The 24,420-nt window shown below is 46.6% G+C and overlaps 1 protein-coding gene across 1 annotated transcript in view; it reads right to left on the bottom strand.

Annotated features, from left to right (window-relative positions):
- Nucleotides 1–23,409, bottom strand: part of LOC102988618 (RH-like protein) — a 35,650-nt gene extending 12,241 nt beyond the window's left edge. The window contains exons 1-6 of the mRNA XM_007128557.2: nucleotides 23,262–23,409; nucleotides 11,137–11,323; nucleotides 7,426–7,576; nucleotides 4,832–4,979; nucleotides 3,890–4,056; nucleotides 2,220–2,357 (exon numbers count right to left, since the gene is read on the bottom strand). Of these exons, the coding sequence (XP_007128619.1) occupies nucleotides 2,220–2,357; nucleotides 3,890–4,056; nucleotides 4,832–4,979; nucleotides 7,426–7,576; nucleotides 11,137–11,323; nucleotides 23,262–23,409 (939 nt within the window). The remainder of the gene's footprint in view (nucleotides 1–2,219; nucleotides 2,358–3,889; nucleotides 4,057–4,831; nucleotides 4,980–7,425; nucleotides 7,577–11,136; nucleotides 11,324–23,261) is intronic.
- Nucleotides 23,410–24,420: the final 1,011 nt, after the last annotated feature.

Here is a 24,420-nt window from a genome sequence, read left to right as displayed (position 1 = left end):
AAAAAAAAAAAAAAAAAAAAATGCAGAGTTGGATTTAGTGGGTCTGGGGCCTGAGATTCTGCATTTCTAACAAAGTCCCAGGTGACACCAATGCTGGTCCGTTGTCCACACTACTCACATTTGGGGCTGATAATTCTGTGTTATGCTAGGGGCCCTCCTGTGCACTGTAGGAGGTTTAGCAGTGTCCCTGGCCTGTATCCTCTGGATGCCAGGAGCACCCCTCTCCCAAGTGTGTCAACCAAAACTGTCTCCAGAGATTGTCAAATGTCCCCAGGGGCTGATTGAGACCCACTGGTCTAGACCAAACCTAACTGCCATCCAAGATACTACATGGCTGATTAAAAGGAAAGAATCTGACCACACCTCTAGACGCCCAGTCAGTACTCCTTCCATTTCATCACTTGGCCTCCCAGATGGCCGGGAGCCAACAGATGTGGATACCAATGCAAATTTGATCAGGCTAGTTCCCTCCTTAGAATTCTCATTGTCTTGGGAATAAAAATTCAGACTCTTGAACTCGCCCAGAAGGTATTCCTGAGCACCTGCCATCTCTCAAGGCTATGGTGAGAGGCACACTCACTCCCCGATGAACTTTATGCGTCAGCCCAAAGAATATCCTTCCGTTTCCTGGTTGGGCCACATGGTCTTCTCGCCACTGAGCCTTTGAACACACTGTTCCTTCTGCCTGGAGTACATTTCTCCCTTCTTTCCCTGGCTAATATTAGTTCTTTGTCAATGCTCGGGTGAGACATTCTCTGCTCTGGGAAGCATTTCCTGACCCATCTCAGGCCAGCTTAGATGTACTCCAGTAGCAGTTAACACACTGTGTTGCGTTATTTGTCCATTTCCTTCACTACACTATACTTGGGAAGCAGGATGACTGTTAAAACAAATGTGTTGAATGAATGAATGAATGAGTGAGTGAATGGATGAATGAAAAAATCAGTGAATCATCTTTGAATCCTTCCCGCAGTGATAGACTCAAGGAACCTGAGGCACAGAGAAAGTGACGAACACTGAGCCTCATGATACTTGTGATACATGTTTTTGGGCCACGCCGCGCGGCTTGTGGGATCTTAGTTCCCCAACCAGGGATTGAACCCGGGGCCTCGGCAGTGAAAGCTTGGAGTCCTAACCACTGGACCGCCAGGGAATTCCCGTGATACACGTTTCGCTGAATATGTCCTACTTTCATCAGAGGATCTCAAAGCCAGAGGAGATAAAAGACATGCGCTTCCATTCCAAAGATGAAAAGCAGACTACTCCATCTTTTGGTCAGATCGAACCGTTGGTAAGTTCTTCCTTATTTGGGATTGAAACTGCCTCCCTGAATATCCACGGTTCATCCAAGTTCATCTTCTTGTGTCACCCAAAAGTCTATTCCTTTTTCCTCCATCAGGGCTTCAAACCTATGAAGATCTGTTGCTCCTAAATATTTCTCTTAGAAGAGTGTGATAACAAATCGGCTCTAATGGAGCATTCTGATATTACCAGTATGTGTTGAATATTGAAGGAAGAAAAATCCATCCACTTAGAAGAAGAACTAAATAATCAGAAGTGGACGTGACCTGGATTATCAGCCCAGCATCCCTCTTTTGAGTGCTGCCCTTCCCACCCCCATTCACATGGTTCATGGACAGCAGACTTGCATGTATCATGTGCCCTACCTCCCACCCAGCCAAAGATGGGCACATTATCCAAGTTAGACCAAGGAGCCCCTTCTCCAAAGAATTTGCAACTGGGGCCAAGAGATTTCACCTGGCTGCTTTCTTGAAGAGAAAGACAACATTCCACCATGTGGAGTAGGAGAAGAAGAAGGAAGTCTACAGAGTGAGAATAAAGCAGGTGTTCCGGAAAAGCAAAAAAAGAAGAGCAGGGACTTCTTGGGTTCCCCACAAGACTCGCACCCCTGGTGCCAGCCATTCCTGGGCTCCCAGCAGCATTCCTGTCCTTGGGTTCGGTGATACCCCAGTAGCCTTCTTACAAATCCCCCTTATTCCTGAGCAAGCTTGAATAGGTTCTGATACTTGCTCCCCAGATCTTAACAAATGCACCGTCCAACTTGGGTGGGTCCCTCACCCAAGCTCTGAAGCTAAACTGAGAAGGTGCCAACGGCTGCCTAATGCAGCCCTTGGCACTACAAGATGGCCCACCATGTTCTAGGGGCCTGGACCCTGGTGGAAGCCAAAGCAGCAGGTGTTCGTTGCCCAGCTCCTTACCTGCAGGTACATGGCTCCCCAGATGGAGATCAGCCCAGCCACGAGACCCAGCACCATGGCAAGCCAAGGAGAAGGGATCAGGTAACAGGGGGCGCCCACAGCCACACCTCCTGCCAGCACCGCATTGTGGATGTGAGTCTGCAAAGGAATAGCTTGTGGGTGAATGAAATGACAGAGAGAGGACAGCATCTCTCTAAATTACTCGGTAAGCCGGTAGCAAGACAACAGTGTAACGTCTTCCCTGCTTCTCTGATCCTGAAACCAGCCCCTCCCCTCTGCTGAGAGTTCACCAACGGTCTTATCTCACCCCACTTCTCAGGCTCAGGGAGCAGTCACCCTGATTGGGAGTCATTTAGCCTGAAAGTGCAGTTACTCAGGAGCCTAGCCATCCTCACACTTAGCTGTGATGTGTCCTTGGGCGCTTAACCACTCAGTGCTTTAACTTTGTCACCAGAAGAATGGGGTTTTGATTGTATCTACTGATACGGTTATTGTGAAAATTGAGTTACCATATGTAAAACTCTGAGCCCAATGCCTGGCATAGAACATGAGTAAATGCCCCCAAAATATAAGCCATTATTATTGTTTTTTACTGCTATTATTATTGGCTACTTGGTGCCTGTGTCACCCTGTATTGTTGGACCCCATCCCAAGAAGCTGGCCCTTGTTCCTGGGTCATGTCTCTGCTATGACCTTCACTTCCTCTAGAACGGGGGCCTTGCCTTGCTCTTATGCTACTACTCTCTGCCCCTCTCAATTCTACCCAGATCTTGGAGCTCTGGGCCCTGGGACCAGCTTCTGGGCTTCCCTGACCTGATGCCTACACCTGCCTCTCTGGATGTCACTACCTTGTCTGATCCTAGACTCCCTGTGACCATGGAGCTCACCTGTGGGGACCCTCACCTCCCCTTAGTGCTGTTAACCTGTCATCCTTGGCCATCTTCTCTCCCCTTCACCCCCGCCCCCTACCCACCCCCATCTGTCTAGACTTTCCCATCATGTCTGGCTGGCTGACCTCATGCCCTGATCATCATGGGACCTTGTTTTGTCTTTAGTCTACCATCTCACCCATCTCTCCCTCGAAAACTCACACACAGACTCGCAGCTACGTTGATAATAGCAGCTAATATTTGCCCAGCACTTATTCCACATGAAGCCCTTTAAATGCATCATCTCTCAATTCCCACTTTACTTATGAGGCAGTTGAGACTCAAAAAGTTTAAGTGGCTTGGCCAAGTTCAAGTGGCTAGGGAAACAAAGTTCTTTCCTTCTGATTCCATTTATTCCATTCTTGAAATTTCTTGGGGAAGGGGAGAGGATGACTCATTCTACCCCAGTTTTTCTCTGCTGACTCTTGCTTATGGGAGCGGGCTTTAGTAACTAGCAGAAATGGGGTTCAGACTTGGGTTTGTTTGATGTCAAGGCTGATAGATTTAATCACTCCCCCCAGAGGGCCTTTGCTCATTTGACAGTCTCCTATGTTCCAGGCCCATTTTGACAAGGCAGCGCTGATGGGCTGATGCCCCACGATGCAGCAGACAAGACCCCATCACCCGATATGCTCTTTCCCGACCTGTGGGGCTGGCACTGAGGCCGGCGGGTGGGGTGTGAATATGTGTGTCAGGCCTAGAAGACCCAAGTGCTGCCCAAGGGACAGCCCCCCTCCTCACCATGTTGATCTTCCCTTGAGGGTGAGCCAAGGCTGACACTGAGATGGCTGTCACCATGCTGACAGCAAGGGCGTAGTAGGTGTTGAACAAGGCCTTCTTTTTTTCGTCCGGAATGTCCAGCAGAGCGGAGTTGAAACTCGGCCAGAACATCCACAAGAAGAGGGTGCCTAGAAGCCAGAGAGGGTCAGTGGCCGGAACCAGTATTCCTGCTCCAAAGCCTGAGCCAGGGGGACTTCAGACAGGAGAATTCTGGACCTGGCAAGTCTCATCTCTGTCACTTTCTTGCTCTGTGACTTTGGGCAAATCATGTCTCCTCTCTGAATTCTTAAGCTGGTAGGGCCCAGCTAACATACTTTGCAGGCAAGGAAACTAAGGTCCAGAGAGTTGAAATCACCAAACCCCAGGCCTCCTGACCCTGGCCTGTGATGGCTTAAATGCTTATTTAAAAAAATTAACGGGATGCTTTCATTTGGCCCAATGGCCTGGTATTCAGTTGCCTGCTGGCGATCTCACTGCCTGATTTCCTTCTCCTAAGTCTCCCACAGCCTCTACGTTCATCACTTTTACTGGAGCTCTTCAAACTATTGATACACCATTATTACTCCTCTCTTCCCACCCCCTTTCTTTCCGACACTCCTAGGCCCGGCTTTCTTCACGTGTCCAATTCTCTGCTTTAAGTTGAGGACAAAAGGATTGGATAACCTTATTTAAACTGAGATGTAATGAGCCTCTCCTCTCCTTTGGATATTAATGAAGAGAAGTTCCCTAGAGGGGAATTCAAAGATGTGAATTCATCAGATACTACTTGAAGAAATGGATCATTACCGAGGGGCTTCAGACACCCAGAGAAGGTTGCAAAAGGAGAGAGATTTTTCTGCAGAGCCCTTTTGGAGCCTCTTGCCCACCCCAGATCTGAGCCCACCCACGCCGCCTTGTCCTCACCCAGCATGGCGAACAAACTGGGGCTCGTTGCCGTCTGATCTTTGTCCTCCGCTGCATTGGGCAGAGGCTTTGGGAGGCAGCAGGCCACAGTCAGCCCGAAACAGGCCGCAAACACGTGGATGTACATCATGCTTATGTGGTTGTCCATCTGCAACAAAACCCAGTGGGAACAGTGAGTGTCAGCATCTTCTGCCCACAGGGAGGGAACCTCCCGTGTTCCTTGCAGAAAGTTCTGGCTTCACGTAGGAGGCGTGACTTGAAGTCAGGAGACTGACCCAGCCCAGCAGCCCCCCTTTCAGAGGAGTCCTGTGAGTTGCTGTGTATTTATTCCCTACAGGTTTCTGGTTGGCTTTATTTATTTAGTTGGCCGCGTCTTGCGGCTTGCAGGATCTTAGTTCCAGGACCAGGAATTGAATCCAGGCCACAGCAGTGAAAGCGCCAAGTCCTAACCACTGGACTGCCAGGGAACTCCCCTCTGGTTGGCTTTAAACACTTTTGGCTGAAGTTCACTTAGGTGGGGGAAGAGCCACACGGACATGTACCCCACTGCTTTCTACATTTTGGCAGAATTTCAAATTTTTTTTTTTTTTTTTTTGTACGTGGGCCTCTCACTGTTGTGACCTCTCCCGTTGTGGAGCGCAGGCTCCGGATGCACAGGCTCAGCTGCCATGGCTCACGGGCCCAGCCGCTCCGCGGCATGTGGGATCTTCCCAGACCGGGGCACGAACCCGTTTCCCCTGCATCGGCAGGCGGATTCTCAACCACTGCGCCACCAGGGAAGCTCAGAATTTCAAATTTTGCATAGAGTATGAGTGATATGACCTTTGCAACATGAAGCAGCCAGAATTTTTATAATACTGAACTAAAGTGTTCAGAAAATTCCAGCTATATGCTAATTTTGCTTTACGAATATCAAATTTAGTAACCCTTCATAACTCACTTCGTGGGCTACTGGTAAGTCCTGTCAGCTGTGCCCTCAACAAATATCCAGATTTGGCAGAATTTTCACCACCATGCTCCACTGACCCCCACCTTGGTTTAAGCCACCATCAACACTTTCCCAAATTTTTGCAGTAATCTTCTAACTGGTCTCCCCATTTCCACCCTTGTCCCCCAACTGACTCTTCTCCACGTAGCAGCCAGAGAGACCCTGTTAAAATCTTAGCTCATGGCATATTTCTGCTCAGAATCCCCCAGTGAGGGGGGTGGGAATTCCTCAATGTCTCCCTCAATGTCAAAGTCAGCGTTCTTACTACGACCTACAGGACCCTGCATGATCTGCTCTCCCACAGCCTCTGTGACTTCACCTCCTGCTCATTCCACACACACTGTCCTTGCTCTTCCTCAAACCCACACTCGTGCTCCCACGTCAGCACCACTTTGCACCGTCTGCTCCACTGCCTGGAGCGCAGGGTGGAGGGAGTGGTCCACCCTGGGTACGGCAATAAGGGGATGCATTGTCTGTAGAGAATTTAAAACAATTAAAGCAACTAAAAGTCCATCTGCTTTTTATGATCATCATGTGCCAACAATTCTAAACAGTGTCACTGACACAATCCTCCTCCTGAAAGAGGCAGACCACTCCCACGGCCCTGCCCTCCATCTGCCACTGTCCTCAGATACCCACGTGACTTGCAAATCTGCTGCCTTCAGCTCTTCACTCAAAAATTATTTGCCCAGTGAAGCCTTCCTTGGCCAACCTCTCTAACACTTTATCCTCCCTCACAGCTATTCCTGTCTGCTTTCCTCATTTTATCTTTTTCTCCATAGTACTTATCACTATCTAACACACTGTATCTTTTGCCTATTTTATTGTTTATTGGCAGTCTTTCCCTCTGGAATAGAAGTTCCACGACAGCTGCATTTTCCCACTGCCTAGAAGAGTGCCTGGTACACAATAGGCTCAGAATAAATATTTGTGAAAGGAATGAATGAATGGTAAGGAACCCTCAGTCGCACATAAAAATGAAAGTCTGTGGAATTCCCTTGTAAGAACTGAAGAGGTCTTGCATTTTTAATCTCTTTGAGGCCCCCCAGGAATCCAAAAACCACATTTGGGAATCGTCAGCTTGGAATACTCATTTCTTGAGTTGCCTCTACTGGGAACAGCTCTGGTTTCTGGCTCTAGTTTCCCCTGAGCCCTTCCATCCAACAAACCCAGGCTGAATTGAAGTTTTTGAGGAGAAGCAGTGAACTCTCAAAATCAGTGCCAAACCCTCCCCCGGACCAGCTAAACTAACACATTGAAGCTGCAGAGAAGAGAGGAGATGGCTTTGGATTAATGCAGCTTTTTAAAACAACCACTATGAAAACCATAACAAAGCAAGAAAAGGCTTATAATGCATTGCCCACAGTGGGCTTTCCATCTCTGGGAATTGACCTCTTTCCTTGACAGTTTTTACCGTGGGAACCGCCTTCATAGCATTTGCTTACTATGTTTAAATGTTTAGCATAGACCACACTTTTGCAACGCCATTTTGGCCTGTCTTTCATTTTTTTAATCCCAGAAGCTTTATCAAATGGAGACAGAGCCCTCCCCTTTCACCTGCTCAGCCCTCATCCCCGAGGTCCCTCCTCACAGCACCATGACTCACATTGAAGACTTCCTTGCCGACCATCCTCGTGGCACTAAAGGCTGTCACCTCTATCAATGTCATCAACAGCAGCTGCAGCAGGTTGACCTTCCCCAGGATGACACCCACTGAGATCAGCACAGATGTAGCACTCATGGTGGATATCTGAATACTGGGGAGAGGGGGCAAGACAGGGATGACTGAGAAGGAAGGATGCCTCCCATTCATTCATCCACTCATTCAGCAAACACTTGTTGAGGACCTACTCTCTGCCTGAAACTTTTCAAGAAACTGGGGATGGAGTAGGAGAGCAAATAGACAAAATTTCCGCTCTCACGGGGATGGAGGCTGCCGAGTCTGGGGTCTCCTTCATCCCCTCCCCCGCTCAGGACGGCAGCCACACTCTGATTGATCTGCATACACTCATCTGTACTGAAGATGCTCCGAAGTTCTCATAGGAATGTCTGATGGTTCCCACGGGACCGCTTCTGGGATCTGACTACTAGGATTCTGCCCTGGGCTTCTCTTCTACTGTCATCACTCACAGATGCTCAACAGAGGGCGCTCTTCACCTGCCCGCCCATCCTTCAGGCACCACCACCCTCCTCTCTCCCTCTCCCTGTAGTGGAAAGAGACTGGGTTTGGAAGTAGGACAAGCCTGGCTTCCAGTTCCAGCTTTTCCACTTGAACAGCTATTTAATCTCACTGAGCCTGTTTCTTCATCTGTAAAATAAGAAGGATGATAATACTTATCTCATGGGAGTGTTGCGGGGGATTAGAAGGAATAGTTGTGCATGTGTGTCTAGCACACCATGACTGGCACAAAGAACTAACTCAGTGCTATTACTGATTCCTTCCTTCCCTTGACAAGTGAGCAAGCTTAGTGCAGGGATTCAGAAGGAGGAAACAATTTTTGTTTTCAAGACACTTACGATTAGGCTGGGGAGACAAAGCAGACATCATGACCCTGTCAAATAAAACCATCACGAGGCCAGAGGGGTTCACTGGAGGGAGAGAGCAATGTGAACTGGACTCATCAGGGAGGGCTTCCTGGAGGAGGTGGCACTGAGCTGGACAATCCATTGTGGTTAAACCAACCCACCCTCCTCTGGCACTTTGCTGAGACCACCCCTCCCCCTGGGAGTTGATGATGATAATGCTACAACCACCACCACTGCCATAATAGTGATAGTAATAATAATAATCTATTGAGCATTATGTATAACAGGCTTGCAAGTACATCACCTCATTTAAATTTTAATCCTCCAGGTAGCGCTCTGTAAATGGTGCTAGGGTACCATTCAGTACCTCCATTTTACAGGTGAGGACATTGAGACTGGAAGAGGTGACTGTTTTGGTAATGGCCACACAGCTAGTTAATGACAAATGTAAGGTTCAAACCCACCCATTTGGCCTGGATCCAAAGCCTGTGTTCTGAAGTCTGGACACAGACTTCCCACTGTTTGCTGCCAATGTAGTGTCCTACTTAAGGCTCAAGGACTTCAGAGGGAAAGCCAGAGGAGGCCAAAGGTATGGGGAAGGAGCCTCACAGGGGCCAGGAATTATTTGAAATGAAGGGTCACTCAGTGCTTCACTGTGGCTGGCCATGTTATCTTTTGGGTGAGCACTCATTTAACTGGCAAAAGCCTAATTCAAGAGATTCTGTGCCAGTGGGAGGATTTCAGACCTCAGGGGCCAGTGGGACGAGGGAGGTATTGAGACAGTGAAGTACGGTGCTTAGGACAGTCTTGTTCAGGCTACCAAGGTTGGAATCCTGACAGCCACTTCCTGGCTGTGTGGCCTTGGGCAAATGACTTAACCACTCTGTGTTTCCATGTCCTCATCTATAAGAGAGGCAAGGCCTACGGAGCTGTTGGGAGGGCAAAGTGAGTCAAGCAAAGTAAGGGGGTTGGTTATTGCTATGATAGGCCCTCCAAGACCTTTTAACATACAGCACTGAAAATATCGCAACTTTCAGGGTTCTTTTTATTTTCATCTTTGTTCCAATAACCATTTACTAAGTCCTTACTATGTGAGGAAAACAAAGGAGGACAAAACTGAATAAGACAGGCCCCCGCCCTGAACGGACTGGTCATCGGTGACTCAAGGCAGAACCGATTCGGTGCCAAGTCAGGCCTCGGGTGGGTGAGGCGGCAGGAGAGGCAGAGGGCCTGTCTGAGAGGCAGGCCTGGACACCGCCCACCAGCCCAGCCAGAGCAGGAGAGGTCAGGAAGGAGCCCATTGTTCAAACCTGTGAAGCCAGCCCCACTGGGGGTCGCAGCTGGGAGGACCCAAGTGGTCAGGGCAGGGCAGGGGCATTCACCCGGGCTGTAAATGGCCTCTTCTTGTCTTTCCGGATTGAGTCGAGAGCAAACAGATTCCTGCAGGCAGGACGTCAGAAGAAGGGGGCAGCCTGAGGATGCCTGGAGACTCAGGCTCAGGAAGCCGAAGGCTTGTGTGACCCTAAGCCAAGGCAGCAGAAACACCAGACCAGGACCATCCTATTGGAGTTCCCCCAGAATGCCCTTTGTCACTTCCCAGGTGGTTACTGGGGTTATTGAATCCCCATGGGGATCAGCTCTAAAATGGTTTAAAAGAAAAAAGGTGAAGAGTTTTTTTCAGGGCCCGTGGGGAGCTGGCTACACTGTGTTTCTTGTCAGGACCGCTCTGCAGAGTGTGAGAAAGGTTACAGAGTTAAAACTGAAGCCATTTCCATCAGTTAGCTATGTGACCCTAGGCAAGTGTCTTACGAGCTCTGAGCGTCTAGCTCCTTGCCTGTACGCCCCCTCAGACCCCTACTTGGAAGGGCTAAACAAACAATGTTTGTGAAGTGCCCAGCACAGAGCCCGGTTCATGGAGAGATGTTTAACAGCAGTGCCCAGAGTTTTAATAGGGTCTCAGAGGAGAGGGTAGAATGGCCTTGAAGGGGTCCCCAAGATACCTAAGGTGGGATTTACCCATCATCTGGGCAAGACAAAGTTTCAGAATTGGATAAAAGCGAAAAACAATTTTTAAAGAAAAATTTTACCTGGTTCCTCCTATTAAGTGTGAATGACTTTTTTTGCAGGTATGTACAACTTAATGTATGTGTGTGTGTATATATATATATACTCTTGTGTAACCATCACGCAGGATAACATAGAGAATGTTTACTACACCACATAAACTTCTTTTGTGCCCCTTCCTAATCAATAAACACCACCTTCCTCAGGTAACCATTATTCTGAGTTCTAGCAACACAGGTTAATTTTGTTAGTTCTTATAAAGGCATCTAAATAAATCAAAGTTAATTTAAAGAAACTAAAGACAAGGCTATTTCTTGTCCACCAGCATTTGAGGACTGAGAGTACTTCCTTCTTTTCAAGAGACTCTCTCTCTGAGTGTGAGATTTCTATTTCTTTTTGTCTAATCTCTATTAATTTTTTCTTTGAACTAATATTTATTGTATAAGTCTATGAAATCAAAATCAATAGAAAAGAAAGGATACAGGGTGGGCTGTAGATCTGGGCCCCTTGTGATATCATAGAGTAGGGCTGTCAGATAAAATAGAGGTTGCCAGTTAAATTTGAATTTTAGACAAACAATGAGTAATTTGTTAGTATAAATAAGTCCTGAATATTGCATGGTGTCGGTGCTAGAAAGAGAAGGGGACAAGCCAGCTCTTCTAGAATCTGCCTTCTTGGGCCCCTGAACCCCAAGGACCCAAAAGTGATCCAGCGGCCATCCAGTTACCTGGAAAGATTGAGGACCATCTTCCTAAGGGAGAGTTGGTTCAGGAAGCCATCCAGCAGGACTGTCAGCTGCACCCCAAGGGCCAGCATGAAGAGATTGAAGGCCACGCTGCTCCAGCAGTGTCTCCGCAAAGATGTGTTGAGGAAACCCAAGCCAAGGACTGCCATGATGATAACATCCTGGAAGTCTGCTCAGGGAAGAGATGTCGAGAAGGAGGAAGAGAAGCAGACAAGGTGGAGGGTTGTGTGAAATTGGAGTTTTACAGAACGACAGCTGGAAGGGACATTAAAGATCATTGAAGAGTGCTTAGTCAAGTTACTTCCCCTCTTTGAGCCTCAGTTTTCTCATCTGAATAATGGGGATAACACATACATACCATGCAGGTTTGAGGGAAGGTTTAACTGAGCTAATGCAGGGCCTGGCCCATAGTGAGTGCTCAGTAAATGCAGCAATTATTGTTATTATTAAACACAATGATATGAACACATGTAGAGCATCAGGACAAGTCCTTGCACATAGTTTACACTCAGTAAAGGTACTGACTCCTGCTTTTGAGAATCCGGTTCAACCTCCTGATCATGTGTGAGAGAAAATAAGGCCACAGAAGCTAGTGACTTAGCTCAGGTCATGCAGAAGAGGGGGCAGAAGCGGGTCTAGAGGTTCATAGGCAAGAACCAAAATTATCTTCACAGAAAATGGCTCTCTCCCTTTGACCCCTGCTGAAAGGGACCTGGTGGGCCAGCAGAAATCACCAGAGCCACATGGGTGACCCTCCCCTTTTCCAGCCTCAGACCCTGCACAGGGGCTGCTGGACAGATGAGCTCAAGGGACTTAGCTAATGTTCCGGAGGGGACCAGCAAAAGGAAACGGGCGGATGCTTTGAATTAATTCCAGGTTTGCAAAATGGATAACAGTTTGGGCTCTGGAACCAGATAAGCTTGGGGTCATATCAGGGCTCTGGCACTTTCCAGCTGTGTGGCTTAATCTAGTTATTTAATGTCTCTGAGTTTTAATAACAGCCGACATTTATTAAGTGTTTACCAAATGCCGACACTGTTTTAACCACTTCACGTAAACTATCTCATTTAGTTCTCACAAGCATCCTTCAAGGTGGGTGCTGGTTTTTTTTTTTTATATTATTTATTTATTTGTTTGTTTGTTTGCCCCGGGTCTTAGTTGTGGCCAGAGGGCTCCTTAGCTGTGGCATGCAAATTTATAGTTGCAGCATGCATGTGGGATCTAGTTCCCTGACCAGGAAACGAACCTGGGCCCCCTGCATTGGGAGTGCGGAGTCTTAACCACTGCGCCACCAGGGAAGTCCCGTGTACTGTTATTATCACCATTTTACAGACAAGAAAACCGAGGCACAGAGGGGTTAAGTAACTTGCTCCAGTTGGTAGAGTTGGGATTTCAACCTAGACGGTCTGCTCTGGAGCCTGTGCCTTGAGCTACCACACTATCTGCCCTCCTGCTTTTCTCATCTATTAAATGGGAAAAATAATCATACCTCTCTCATCAGGTTGCCAGAATCAAACAGTATGAGGCACATAATTACTCAGAATAGTAAAGACTATTTTATCAACAAACACCAACTATGTTCATACGTGTACAAATGCCTGGAGAGAGATCGTGAAGGAATTTTTTGCCCCATGGAGATTATCTCTGGGTTTAGGAGAGTTTTATTTTTTAAAAAATTTTCAGTGTTAAAAATTTCTACAACCAGCATGTAGACAGTAAGTAATTTTTTTTAAAGGAAAAAGCATGGGCTTTGAGGTCAGACAGTTCTGTTTGACTCCACCTCTATCGTTCCCTAGTAGGTTAAACCATATTAAATTGCCAACATTTGACCATTTTGACCTATAAAAATGGCAGTTTTTATGTTTCAACCTCTTAGCTGCACAGTCTTGTGGGTTGCTTACTTTCCTCATCAGCTAAATATGGGCAATTATCCCCCCTTCGGAGGGTGCTGGGAGAGCCAGAGGAAGTAATGTTTTGTTCAAGAGCTTGGCAGCATGCCTGGCACATGGAGAATGCTCAGTAAATGGTGGTTATTCACCACCAGCACCATCATCACCATCACAGCAGTAAGAACTCACCTGGTCTCCACCCTTGGCTCTGATAACAAGGAAGCTCTCATTTCCAGATCTCTCCAAAGCCTCTTCAATTTACATTTAAATTCACTTTCATTGAAAAATACACATACCTAGAAACTTGCACATAGGACTTAGGTGGGTGTTGATGATCCCAGGTCAGTCTGACAAACACCGGGTTATAGGAGACCCGGGCATCTCCACAGGATCTGGGGACTTGGGGAGTGGGTGAGAAGTGGACAATCAGGAGGATTCAAGTTCGTTCACCTTTTTTCTCTGACATAAGGGAGGGGGAGGAAATGTTTCCATCTCCTGCTTGCATCCCCTTAGGAATGGGGGTGGAATGGGGGTGGGCAGGGCACATTTTGTATAGGGGATCCTCTTGGGATCCCTCAAATTCCTTCAGGAGCCGAGCAGGAAACTATATATATAAAGGGTACAATGTGTACTAGGGAGTGGTGAGGGCTATGGCCAATTGGAGACTGCGAACCCCCCTTTAGATATTCAAATTCAATCTTTTCTTAAACACTGCTGTTAAAAAACAAACTAACAAACAAACAAACACATCCACCATCTTGCAGCAATGCTATATGCAAAGGGTCCAGACTTATCGAAGATTCCATGAGTAGGGGGATGCTTGCATTTTCCTCTCATTCTACAGAAGGGGACCAGAGACAGCCTGTGACTTACTTAAGGGCACACAGCATGTCAGTAGCAGAGCCAAGCTCGGGACTCCTTGTGCGGTGCCCTCCCATCAAGCTAGGCCGTCTCTTGCTCTTGTTTGCCCGCAACGCACTAAAGGACCTTAGGCAAGTCCCTTGCCCTCTTTGGGCCTCCGTTTCCCTATCTGTAACACATGGGAGTCGGACTTGATACTCTGTAAGGACCTCACCACTCTGGTGTGTTCAGAGGAGGGGGTCAGTGGGTGGGGAGGGGAAGAGCACCAGGATTACGGCAGACGTGGGCTCTAAAGATAGAAAGTCAGAGCCTCTTGGTTGGGGAGCTTTATCAGGCACAGCTGCTACGCCTGCTGCCAGGTATAGGCACTCAGGACCCTCCTCCCAAGACCCCACAGTGTCCTTGAGGGTGGGGTTGTGCTTCGGCCAGGGGATGAAATTAGGGTGGCAGTTTCTGGGAGCTGTTGACAGAGCACATTCACCCCAAACGGGTCAGTAAATCACATTTGATTTCAGGGTCCCTTTCCTCTCACCACATGCATCCTCCCATTTCCTCTCCCAGCCTCCCAGGGCTCTGGCCCACCCCTGCTCCTCCCATGTCTCACGACCTGGACCCCAACTTCAGCACTGGGTCCCAGCTCAGGGCATCCCCACTGGTGTCAGCCTCTGCCTCTCAGACCCTGTGCTGAGCCCCTCATCAGCTGCTGGTCTGATAAGCTAATGATGCTAAGGTGTCCAGGGGTGATAAGGAGAGGGTTGCTGCAGGGGCCCCAACAACCGGGCCCCAGAGGGGAGTTTTACACACTGTCTAAGGCAGGCCTTCAGAAGTTTATGAAAGTCCCATGACTTAGAGAAAGTCTAACCTGGGAGTCCTGCAGGACAATAACTACCATCACTGTAAAGGCGGGCACATACATGGTGCCCGCCACATACCAGGCACTCTTCCAAGTGCCTGCCAGCCTTAACCTTCAACAAGCCCATGCAGGAGGTACTATTTATTATCCCCACTTTACAGATGGGGACAGGGAGGCACAGAGAGGTGCTGTAATTAGCCCAGGTCACACAGCTAGCAAATGTTGGTGGCAAGGCTGAATCCTGACTCTCTGGGCTTAACCACTATACCATCCTGCCTCTCCATACATTCTTCACTCTCCATAGTGTCAAATGAAGAGTGTGGGCCTCTGAGTCAGGCTGTCAGAGTTCAGAGTCTGGCTCTACCTCTGTGTTCCCGCTTGCTAGTCTGTAAAATGGTCTGAAACAATAGCACCTGCTCAGAGGTTTGCTGTGAGTACTGAGCTCGCCTGCTCCTTCGAATTGCTTAGCCTAGCACTGGGTGCATGGTAAGTATTAGTAACTATTATTCCACGCCTGCCACTTGTTAGCTGTGACTTCAGGCAAGACTGTTCCCCCTTCCTTCGGCCTGGCTGACCCTGGGAGTCTCACTCTGTGTGAGACTTAAGCCCTCCCTCCCTAGCCCCTCCCCCTGGCCTGCAGACACTTCAGCATGGTCAGCTCTGAAGCCAGGCCCAGCTTCTGTCCCTCAGGCCCTGGGCTCGGCCTCCACACTGTGCTCCCCACCACTGACTGGGAGGACCTCTGCAGCCCCTGTCAGGGACCATCCACGGAGCCCCATGCTGCCTTCCCCTTCCCCGCAGCCTCTCACCCAACCCTCACCCCTGCAGCAGCCTGGGAAAAGAAAAAGAGATTGCCCTATCAAAGGGGCAGTCAAGGCTGAGATATAGAAGGTACCAGGATTTGGGGGTATTTCTATGTCACTGGCAAAGCCGCTCTTGTCTTTTAGTAGCTCTGCTTACTGCTTCTAAGCAGTATGGGGGCAATTGGGTGGTAGCCACAGTGCAGGGCCCAGGATGGTCCCCCAGTGTGGCAGCTTGCAAGCAGGCTCTGTGTGATAGGTTGTCAGAGTAATGGCCCCCAGTGAATCATGCCTTCCAGTATAGACCCCTCCCACCTGAGTTGAGCCTTGTGATTGGCTTTGGTTAATGGGACATTAGCAAACACCATACAAGCAGAGGCTTGAAAAACACCTGCACATTGGGGCTTGCCCTCTCTTACTATGGTAACTCATTTGCTGCCATGTGAAAAGTCTGGGCTAGTCTGCTGGAACCACATGGGCTAGCTGCCAGCCAGCACCAACTGACGAACATGCGAATGAGGTTATCTGAGGCCATTCAGCCACAGTCAAACCTCCAGGCTGGAGATGCATAGTGACCCTAGGTAAAAATGACGGAAGAACTGCATCACCAAGTACAGCCAAAATTGCTGACCCACGGAATCATAACCAGGAGCAAGTTAGATGATTTCTGTTTTGAGCCACTAAGGTTGGGGGTGGTTTGTTATGCAGCAGTAGATAAATGGATGCACTTGCTTCCCCCAAGCATCTCACAGGCACCTGAATCCCAAGCCCAGAAGGAACATATCATTGTTCATTTAACCCACAATCTGCCCCTCCCCTTGTGTCTCTCATCTCAGGAATGGGCTCCTCCACCTGCCAAATCTCACATATGAAGCCATCCTTGACTCCTCTCTCGTTTTCGCCAAGAACAGCTGATTTTGTCTCCTAAATGGCTCTTGAATCTGACTCTTCACTTCTCCTCTACTGTCCCTGCCCACTTGGCCTCATCACAGGTCATCCAGGCCAGTGTCATCGGAGTGGGGATCACACCCCTAAGAAGATGCTCCAGACAATCCATAGGGGCTGCTGGAAGAAGAGATGTTAGCACTCTAGTGCTATTCGTTTTTACCAACAAAATTAAGAAATTAAAGTTCATTCATAATAAAAGATAATACTCTTTATCAGTCTTGGTATGTGTTCATTCTTCTAACCCTTTCGACAACTAAATAAGTACTATCATCATGTGACAGAGGTTAAAACAGAGGCAGAGAGAGGCTGAGTGATTTGCCCAAGGTCTCACAGCTAAGAAGAGGCAGAGGTAAGATGTGAACCAGTCTAGCTCCAGTAGTCCTCAAACTTCCATGAGCATTAGAGTCACTTAGAGCGCTTGGTAAAACACAGATTGCTGGGCCGCACCATAGAGTTTCAGATCAGTAGGTATGGATGGGGGCCCGGGTATTTCTAACAAGTTCCCAGGGGATGCTGAGGTGGCTAGTCTGGGGACCACATTGTGAGAACCACTAATCTAGGCTCTTCTACCCCTAAAGGCACTTGGTGAAGTTTGCAACTCTGCAAGCATTTAATGTTCAGATGAACCCAGGAGCCTCCTCTCACTTGCTCAGCATGTCAGACAGCTTAGTCTCCTAGCTTCGGAAGGTGTTCTAAGGGAATGTTGGGCCACTGAGCAGGGGGGTGACATGTGGTTTCTCAATATTTGTCATGTTGCAACTAACGACAGGGATTTGTTTTGTTTTTTTTTAAATTTACCTCTATATTCTGGAAAATTTTAAGCATGCACAAAAACAGAGTGAGTAGCATGATGAACCTCATGTACCCATTCCCAGCTTTGATGATTGTCACATGGGGTCAATCTTGTTTTTATTATCCTTGTTTCCTTTCTTCTTCTTCTTTTTTTTTTTTTTGGCATGAAGCAGACCCTAGACATCATTCCATTTCAATATGCTTCTCTAACAAATAGGGCTCACTATTTGTTAAATTGTTAAACCTGTTTCTAAATAGGTTAAAAACCACCCACTATGCTATTATCACACCTAACAAAACTAACAATAATTTCTGTATATTATTTAATATTCATGTTTTATTCCAGTTTCCAGATTGTCTTTAAAATGTCTTTTTTAAGAATTGGCTGGTTTACCTACGACCCAGCAATCCCACTACTGGGCATACACCCTGAGAAAACCATAATTCAAAAAGAGTCATGTACCACAGTGTTCACTGCAGCTCTATTTACAGTAGCCAGGACATGGAAGCAACCTAAGTGTCCATCGACAGATGAATGGATAAAGAAGATGTGGCACATATATGTAATGGAATATTACTCAGCCATAAAAAGAAACGGAATTGAGTTATTTGTAGTGAGGTGGATGGACCTAAAGTCTGTCATACAGAGTGAAGTAAGTCAGAAAGAGAAAAACAAATACCGTATGCTAACACATATATATGGACTCTTAAAAAAAATTGTTCTGAAGAACTTAGGGACAGGACAGGAATAAAGACGAAGACGTAGAGAATGGACCTGAGGACACGGGGAGGGGGAAGGGTAAGCTGGGACAAAGTGAGAGAGTGGCATGGACATATATACACTACCAAACGTAAAATAGATAGCTAGTGGGAAGCAGCCACATAACACAGGGAGATCAGCTCGGTGCTTTGTGACCACCTAGAGGGGTGGGATAGGGAGGGTGGGAGGGAGATGCAAGAGGGAGGAGATATGGGGATATATGTATATGTATAGCTGATTCACTTTGTTATAAAGCAGAAACTAACACACCATTGTAAAGCAATTATATTCCAATACAGATGTTAAAAAAAAAAGAATTGGCTGGTTTAAATAACATCATTTACAGGGACTGGATTAGATTAAGTGGATTGACAGATTGCTACCTAGTTTTAACTCAACTAACCTTCACAAAATGGACTAAAGCCTCAAACAACTCCTGCCAAAAAACACAGATTGAAGGCAGAACAATAATGGCAGCCAAACATACAGAAACAAAAGTCAGAGTGATACTTCTCCTCGAGCAGACCCTCCGTCAGCCACATTCAGAGTTTAAAAAAAAAGTCAATCTAATCATATCTGACAAGAAGTCAAGCAAGATAATTTGAAATTGTTAAGAAGACCCCGAGGAATGGATTGCCATCCACTATCGTTTATTTATTTATTTGGCTGCATTGGGTCTTTGTCGCTGCACAGGCTTTCACTAGTTGCGGCGAGTGGGGGTTACTCTTCATTGAGGTGCGTGGACTTCTTACTGCGGTGGCTTCTCTTGTTGCAGAGCACCAGCTCTAGGCGCGCAGGCTTCAGTAGTTGTGGCACATGGGCTCAGTTGTGGTGCACGGGCTTAGTTGCTCCACGGCATGTGGGATCTTCCCGGACCAGGGATCGAACCTGTGTCACCTGCATTGGCAGGTGGATTCTTAACCACTGCACCACTAGGGAAGTCCCCATCCACTATCATTAACAGTAACAATGGACCTTGCCTTAAGAGTGACTGACACCATCATGATCAGTAATTTGAAAATATTATATATTTACTTTCGATTTCTTTCAAAATTTCTAAGTTGTGTACTTGTATAATAATTTACAAAATGTATTTATGTAGCAGTACGTATAAATATGGTGCATGCTTGAATAATGGTGGGCATGATCAGAAAAATTTGAAGCCCCCTGGTCCATACTACACTACAGCCTCCACACTGGCCTTTTACCTCGTCATGCTCCCTTCCCCATCCCCATGCCAGCCCTGGAATGGCTTTCTCCAGAACCCAAACCCAAACTGATCACACTCCTGCTTCCTATTAGATCAAAAGAATGAAGGGCAAACTTCTTACTCAATGCAGTGGGTCCACCACACCCTGCTGCCCTATTTATGCTCCAACAGCACTGTACTGTTAAACCCCAGATTGGTGCAGTCCGATGAGTGTACACACAGTGGTTCCTGCTGCACTCTTGACACTCCATTTTCACATGGTAACTCCTACTGAGCCTCCAAGTCCTGGCTGGGCAGTCACTTCCCTCCAGAGGCCTTTCCTGACATAACCATCTCCCTGCCTGGGTTGTGGGCCCTCCTCTGTGCTTCCATACAAAGTGAGCATCTGAGGATGCTTATATCTATTAAATGTTAGCAGCACAGCCTAGGGGTAAAGAAGAGGGACCCTGTACCCAAACGACAAAGTTTAAATATTGGCTCCTATGCCTACTGATTATATGACAAGAGACTCAACCTTACTGTAAAATGGGGTCGTGAAGCATCATGGTTCAGGGCTTGGAAATTCAAACCAGGCTGCCTAAGTTTATTTTTTTCCCTTAATTTAGTTTTATTTATGTATTTATTTAATCTATGTAATTTTTTTAAAAAATTTTTTTAACTTTTATACTGTAGTATAGTTGATTAACAATGTGTTAGTTTCAGGTATACAGCAAAATGATTCAGTTATACATATACGTGGATCTATTCTTTTTAAAATTCTTTTCCCATTTAGGTTATTACAGAATACTGAGCAGAGTTCCCTGTGCTATACAGTAGTTCCTTGCTGGTTACCTATTTTAAATATAAGGCTGACTAAGTTTAAATCTGCTTTGTGACCACCTAGAGGGGTGGGATAGGGAGGGTGGGAGGGAGATGCAAGAGGGAGGAGATATGGGGATATATGTATATGTATAGCTGATTCACTTTGTTATAAAGCAGAAACTAACACACCATTGTAAAGCAATTATATTCCAATACAGATGTTAAAAAAAAAAGAATTGGCTGGTTTAAATAACATCATTTACAGGGACTGGATTAGATTAAGTGGATTGACAGATTGCTACCTAGTTTTAACTCAACTAACCTTCACAAAATGGACTAAAGCCTCAAACAACTCCTGCCAAAAAACACAGATTGAAGGCAGAACAATAATGGCAGCCAAACATACAGAAACAAAAGTCAGAGTGATACTTCTCCTCGAGCAGACCCTCCGTCAGCCACATTCAGAGTTTAAAAAAAAAGTCAATCTAATCATATCTGACAAGAAGTCAAGCAAGATAATTTGAAATTGTTAAGAAGACCCCGAGGAATGGATTGCCATCCACTATCGTTTATTTATTTATTTGGCTGCATTGGGTCTTTGTCGCTGCACAGGCTTTCACTAGTTGCGGCGAGTGGGGGTTACTCTTCATTGAGGTGCGTGGACTTCTTACTGCGGTGGCTTCTCTTGTTGCAGAGCACCAGCTCTAGGCGCGCAGGCTTCAGTAGTTGTGGCACATGGGCTCAGTTGTGGTGCACGGGCTTAGTTGCTCCACGGCATGTGGGATCTTCCCGGACCAGGGATCGAACCTGTGTCACCTGCATTGGCAGGTGGATTCTTAACCACTGCACCACTAGGGAAGTCCCCATCCACTATCATTAACAGTAACAATGGACCTTGCCTTAAGAGTGACTGACACCATCATGATCAGTAATTTGAAAATATTATATATTTACTTTCGATTTCTTTCAAAATTTCTAAGTTGTGTACTTGTATAATAATTTACAAAATGTATTTATGTAGCAGTACGTATAAATATGGTGCATGCTTGAATAATGGTGGGCATGATCAGAAAAATTTGAAGCCCCCTGGTCCATACTACACTACAGCCTCCACACTGGCCTTTTACCTCGTCATGCTCCCTTCCCCATCCCCATGCCAGCCCTGGAATGGCTTTCTCCAGAACCCAAACCCAAACTGATCACACTCCTGCTTCCTATTAGATCAAAAGAATGAAGGGCAAACTTCTTACTCAATGCAGTGGGTCCACCACACCCTGCTGCCCTATTTATGCTCCAACAGCACTGTACTGTTAAACCCCAGATTGGTGCAGTCCGATGAGTGTACACACAGTGGTTCCTGCTGCACTCTTGACACTCCATTTTCACATGGTAACTCCTACTGAGCCTCCAAGTCCTGGCTGGGCAGTCACTTCCCTCCAGAGGCCTTTCCTGACATAACCATCTCCCTGCCTGGGTTGTGGGCCCTCCTCTGTGCTTCCATACAAAGTGAGCATCTGAGGATGCTTATATCTATTAAATGTTAGCAGCACAGCCTAGGGGTAAAGAAGAGGGACCCTGTACCCAAACGACAAAGTTTAAATATTGGCTCCTATGCCTACTGATTATATGACAAGAGACTCAACCTTACTGTAAAATGGGGTCGTGAAGCATCATGGTTCAGGGCTTGGAAATTCAAACCAGGCTGCCTAAGTTTATTTTTTTCCCTTAATTTAGTTTTATTTATGTATTTATTTAATCTATGTAATTTTTAAAAAAAATTTTTTTAACTTTTATACTGTAGTATAGTTGATTAACAATGTGTTAGTTTCAGGTATACAGCAAAATGATTCAGTTATACATATACGTGGATCTATTCTTTTTAAAATTCTTTTCCCATTTAGGTTATTACAGAATACTGAGCAGAGTTCCCTGTGCTATACAGTAGTTCCTTGCTGGTTACCTATTTTAAATATAAGGCTGACTAAGTTTAAATCTGCTGTCCTATTGCTAGCTGAACAACCTTCGGCAAATCACTCCATGTCTAAGTGCCTAGTTTCCTCACAAGAACAACGGAGATCATAATAGTACCTGTCTTGTAGAGTTATGGTAAAGCATTTAGAATAGTGCCTGGTACCTAGTAAGTAATCAATAAATATCATCCCTGATTAGCATGCGTTTGGATCTCACATGGTTTGTAATACAGGGTTGAGGGAATGAATGAGTGAATGGATTGAATTACATTGTACTGGATTAAAAAGAATGAAAGTAAATTGAAAGGAATTAAAATTGTGCCCAGGTCTCACTTGTCCAGCACTGAGAGTCCTCTCTGGGCTAGCCCATTAAGCAGTATAGCGACTTCCCTTCCCAGGTCATCTCCTTGTCCTTCTTTCCACTGCTGAGGGCCCAGGGATGCCTTCCCTTTGCTTCCAGTTAACTAGTTAATATCAATTAGAAACAAGCAAGCGCTCAACTAGGCTCAAGTTTCAGCTTTGTCCCAGGGACTTCACTCAAGGAGGCCCTTCCATTATCATAAACAACATATTGACCCACAGATATACTTGAAAACTCATCTCAACTTTTAAAAAAAGCAAAAGCCACACCACTGTGGATGTCTGTCTTGTTTAGAGTTGTTCTCATCACAGTCTATGAATATTTTTAGCTGCATATAAAATAACAACCATCCTACATTCCCCTTCAGCCAGAGCTTATGGCTCTGGATTTGCAGGCAGAAAGCAGACTTCCCAGCCCCTAAGTGAGAGGAAAGCTTCCAAAAGGAGGGTGGCACAGAAATGAGAAAAAGAGACAAAAAAAGGAAACGAAATCCCCCAAACCCAACAACAACATGAAATTCATTGCTTTTAAGGAGAGAGAAGCGGGGGTGGGGGAGCAGAGAAGCAGAGAATTGTGAAGACCATTTGGCAAAGGGAATTCTAGGAACACAGAAAAGGAGGCCCCTCCCTCTGCCCTGACAAATCAAGGGAGGCTTCATAGAAGAGGTGATGGTGACACCGGTCCTAAAGAAGAGACTGTATTGTTGGCTGGGTCTTTGCGCAACGAATGGAAGAGGATGAGGGAAACCCTTTCCTCGGAGACTTTGTGGAAAGGAGCCCCTAGGCCCCTGGAGGACCACAGACCTCCTCTTCCCCTGCCCCTGCTATTTGCCTCTGTGACCACCTTCCCTCTGGACACTCACCTCGATAGGTCCTCATGAGCTTCTTCTGTTCCTTTACAGAAGTTTCATAGGAGGTGAAAAAGAAGAAGACGAGAATGAGAGTCACCTCCAGCATAAAGGCCCACAGGGTCAGCGGGGCCCGCACAGACTTTTGGTACTTAGAGCCCATCCTGTGTCCGTCTCTGTGAGGCAGTTCCACCAGCACCGGCATTACACCTCGGCTCCACACCCACTCGGGGGAGGGATAGGGGAGACAACCGCCAAAGGCCTTATCTCAGGCTTCAAGGCTGGCCCTACTGGCCTGTCTATGGAGTTAACACAGGAGCAGAAGGGCAGTGACAGGGAGGAGGAAAAAAATGCATTTATTCCAACATTAAATGATTCATTCAATCATTCATTGATTTATTCATTCAACAAGTAGTTGCTACATTCCTACTACAGGCACTGTGCTCAGTTGAAAAGAGGGCATTCATTCACTCGATCCCCAAACATGAGAATCCTTCTCTACCCCTTACTTCATTTACCTTCACTATATCTTGCAAGAATGGCAAAGAATAGATCAACTCAACACCTCTATTTTACAAATGGGGAAACTAAAGCTCAGATGGGGCTTTGGATTGGCAAAATTTCTCTTTAAAACCTTACCACATGTCAGAGAGGGCACCAAGTGGGCTCTTAAAAAGGATATATTGAATGAATGAAAGCAAAGAGCAATGCTAAGCCCTGGTGAGGACATAGGACCCACAGAGAACTAACTCCTCAGAGCTACACAGTTGAAATTATTTTTATTTGAAACTGTATTTAAATTGACCTGTTTCTAAATCTCTTAAGGACAGGTGGGAGAAAAGAAAAGAGGCTTGGGTCCAGCTCTAGTGAAACCCTGGTGGGAGTCCTGATCCAGCCAGAGGCTAAAATTGTCCCCCATTCTGGTCACCTGCTCACAGAGCATCCCAGGACTCTGCCTGGGGCATGAACACTGCAATGCATTTGAGGATGGCCACCGGCCTTAGCATGCCCAACCCACAATGGAGGACAGTCCCCTGGAATAGGATTTAAGGCACCTGAGATCTAGTTCTGACCCTGTAGCTAACTTTTCCTGTGGTCACATCCATTTGCTCAGCAGAAGATCTAATACCTAGTAAGCATGGAGAAACGGAGGGAGGGAGGAATCAAAGTTTTT

This window comes from Physeter macrocephalus, chromosome 3, assembly GCF_002837175.3.
Source record: "Physeter macrocephalus isolate SW-GA chromosome 3, ASM283717v5, whole genome shotgun sequence".
Classification (NCBI taxonomy): Eukaryota; Metazoa; Chordata; class Mammalia; order Artiodactyla; family Physeteridae; genus Physeter; species Physeter macrocephalus.
The sequence above is the reverse complement of the archived record's forward strand: the minus strand, read 5'-3'. Positions and strand labels throughout refer to the sequence as shown.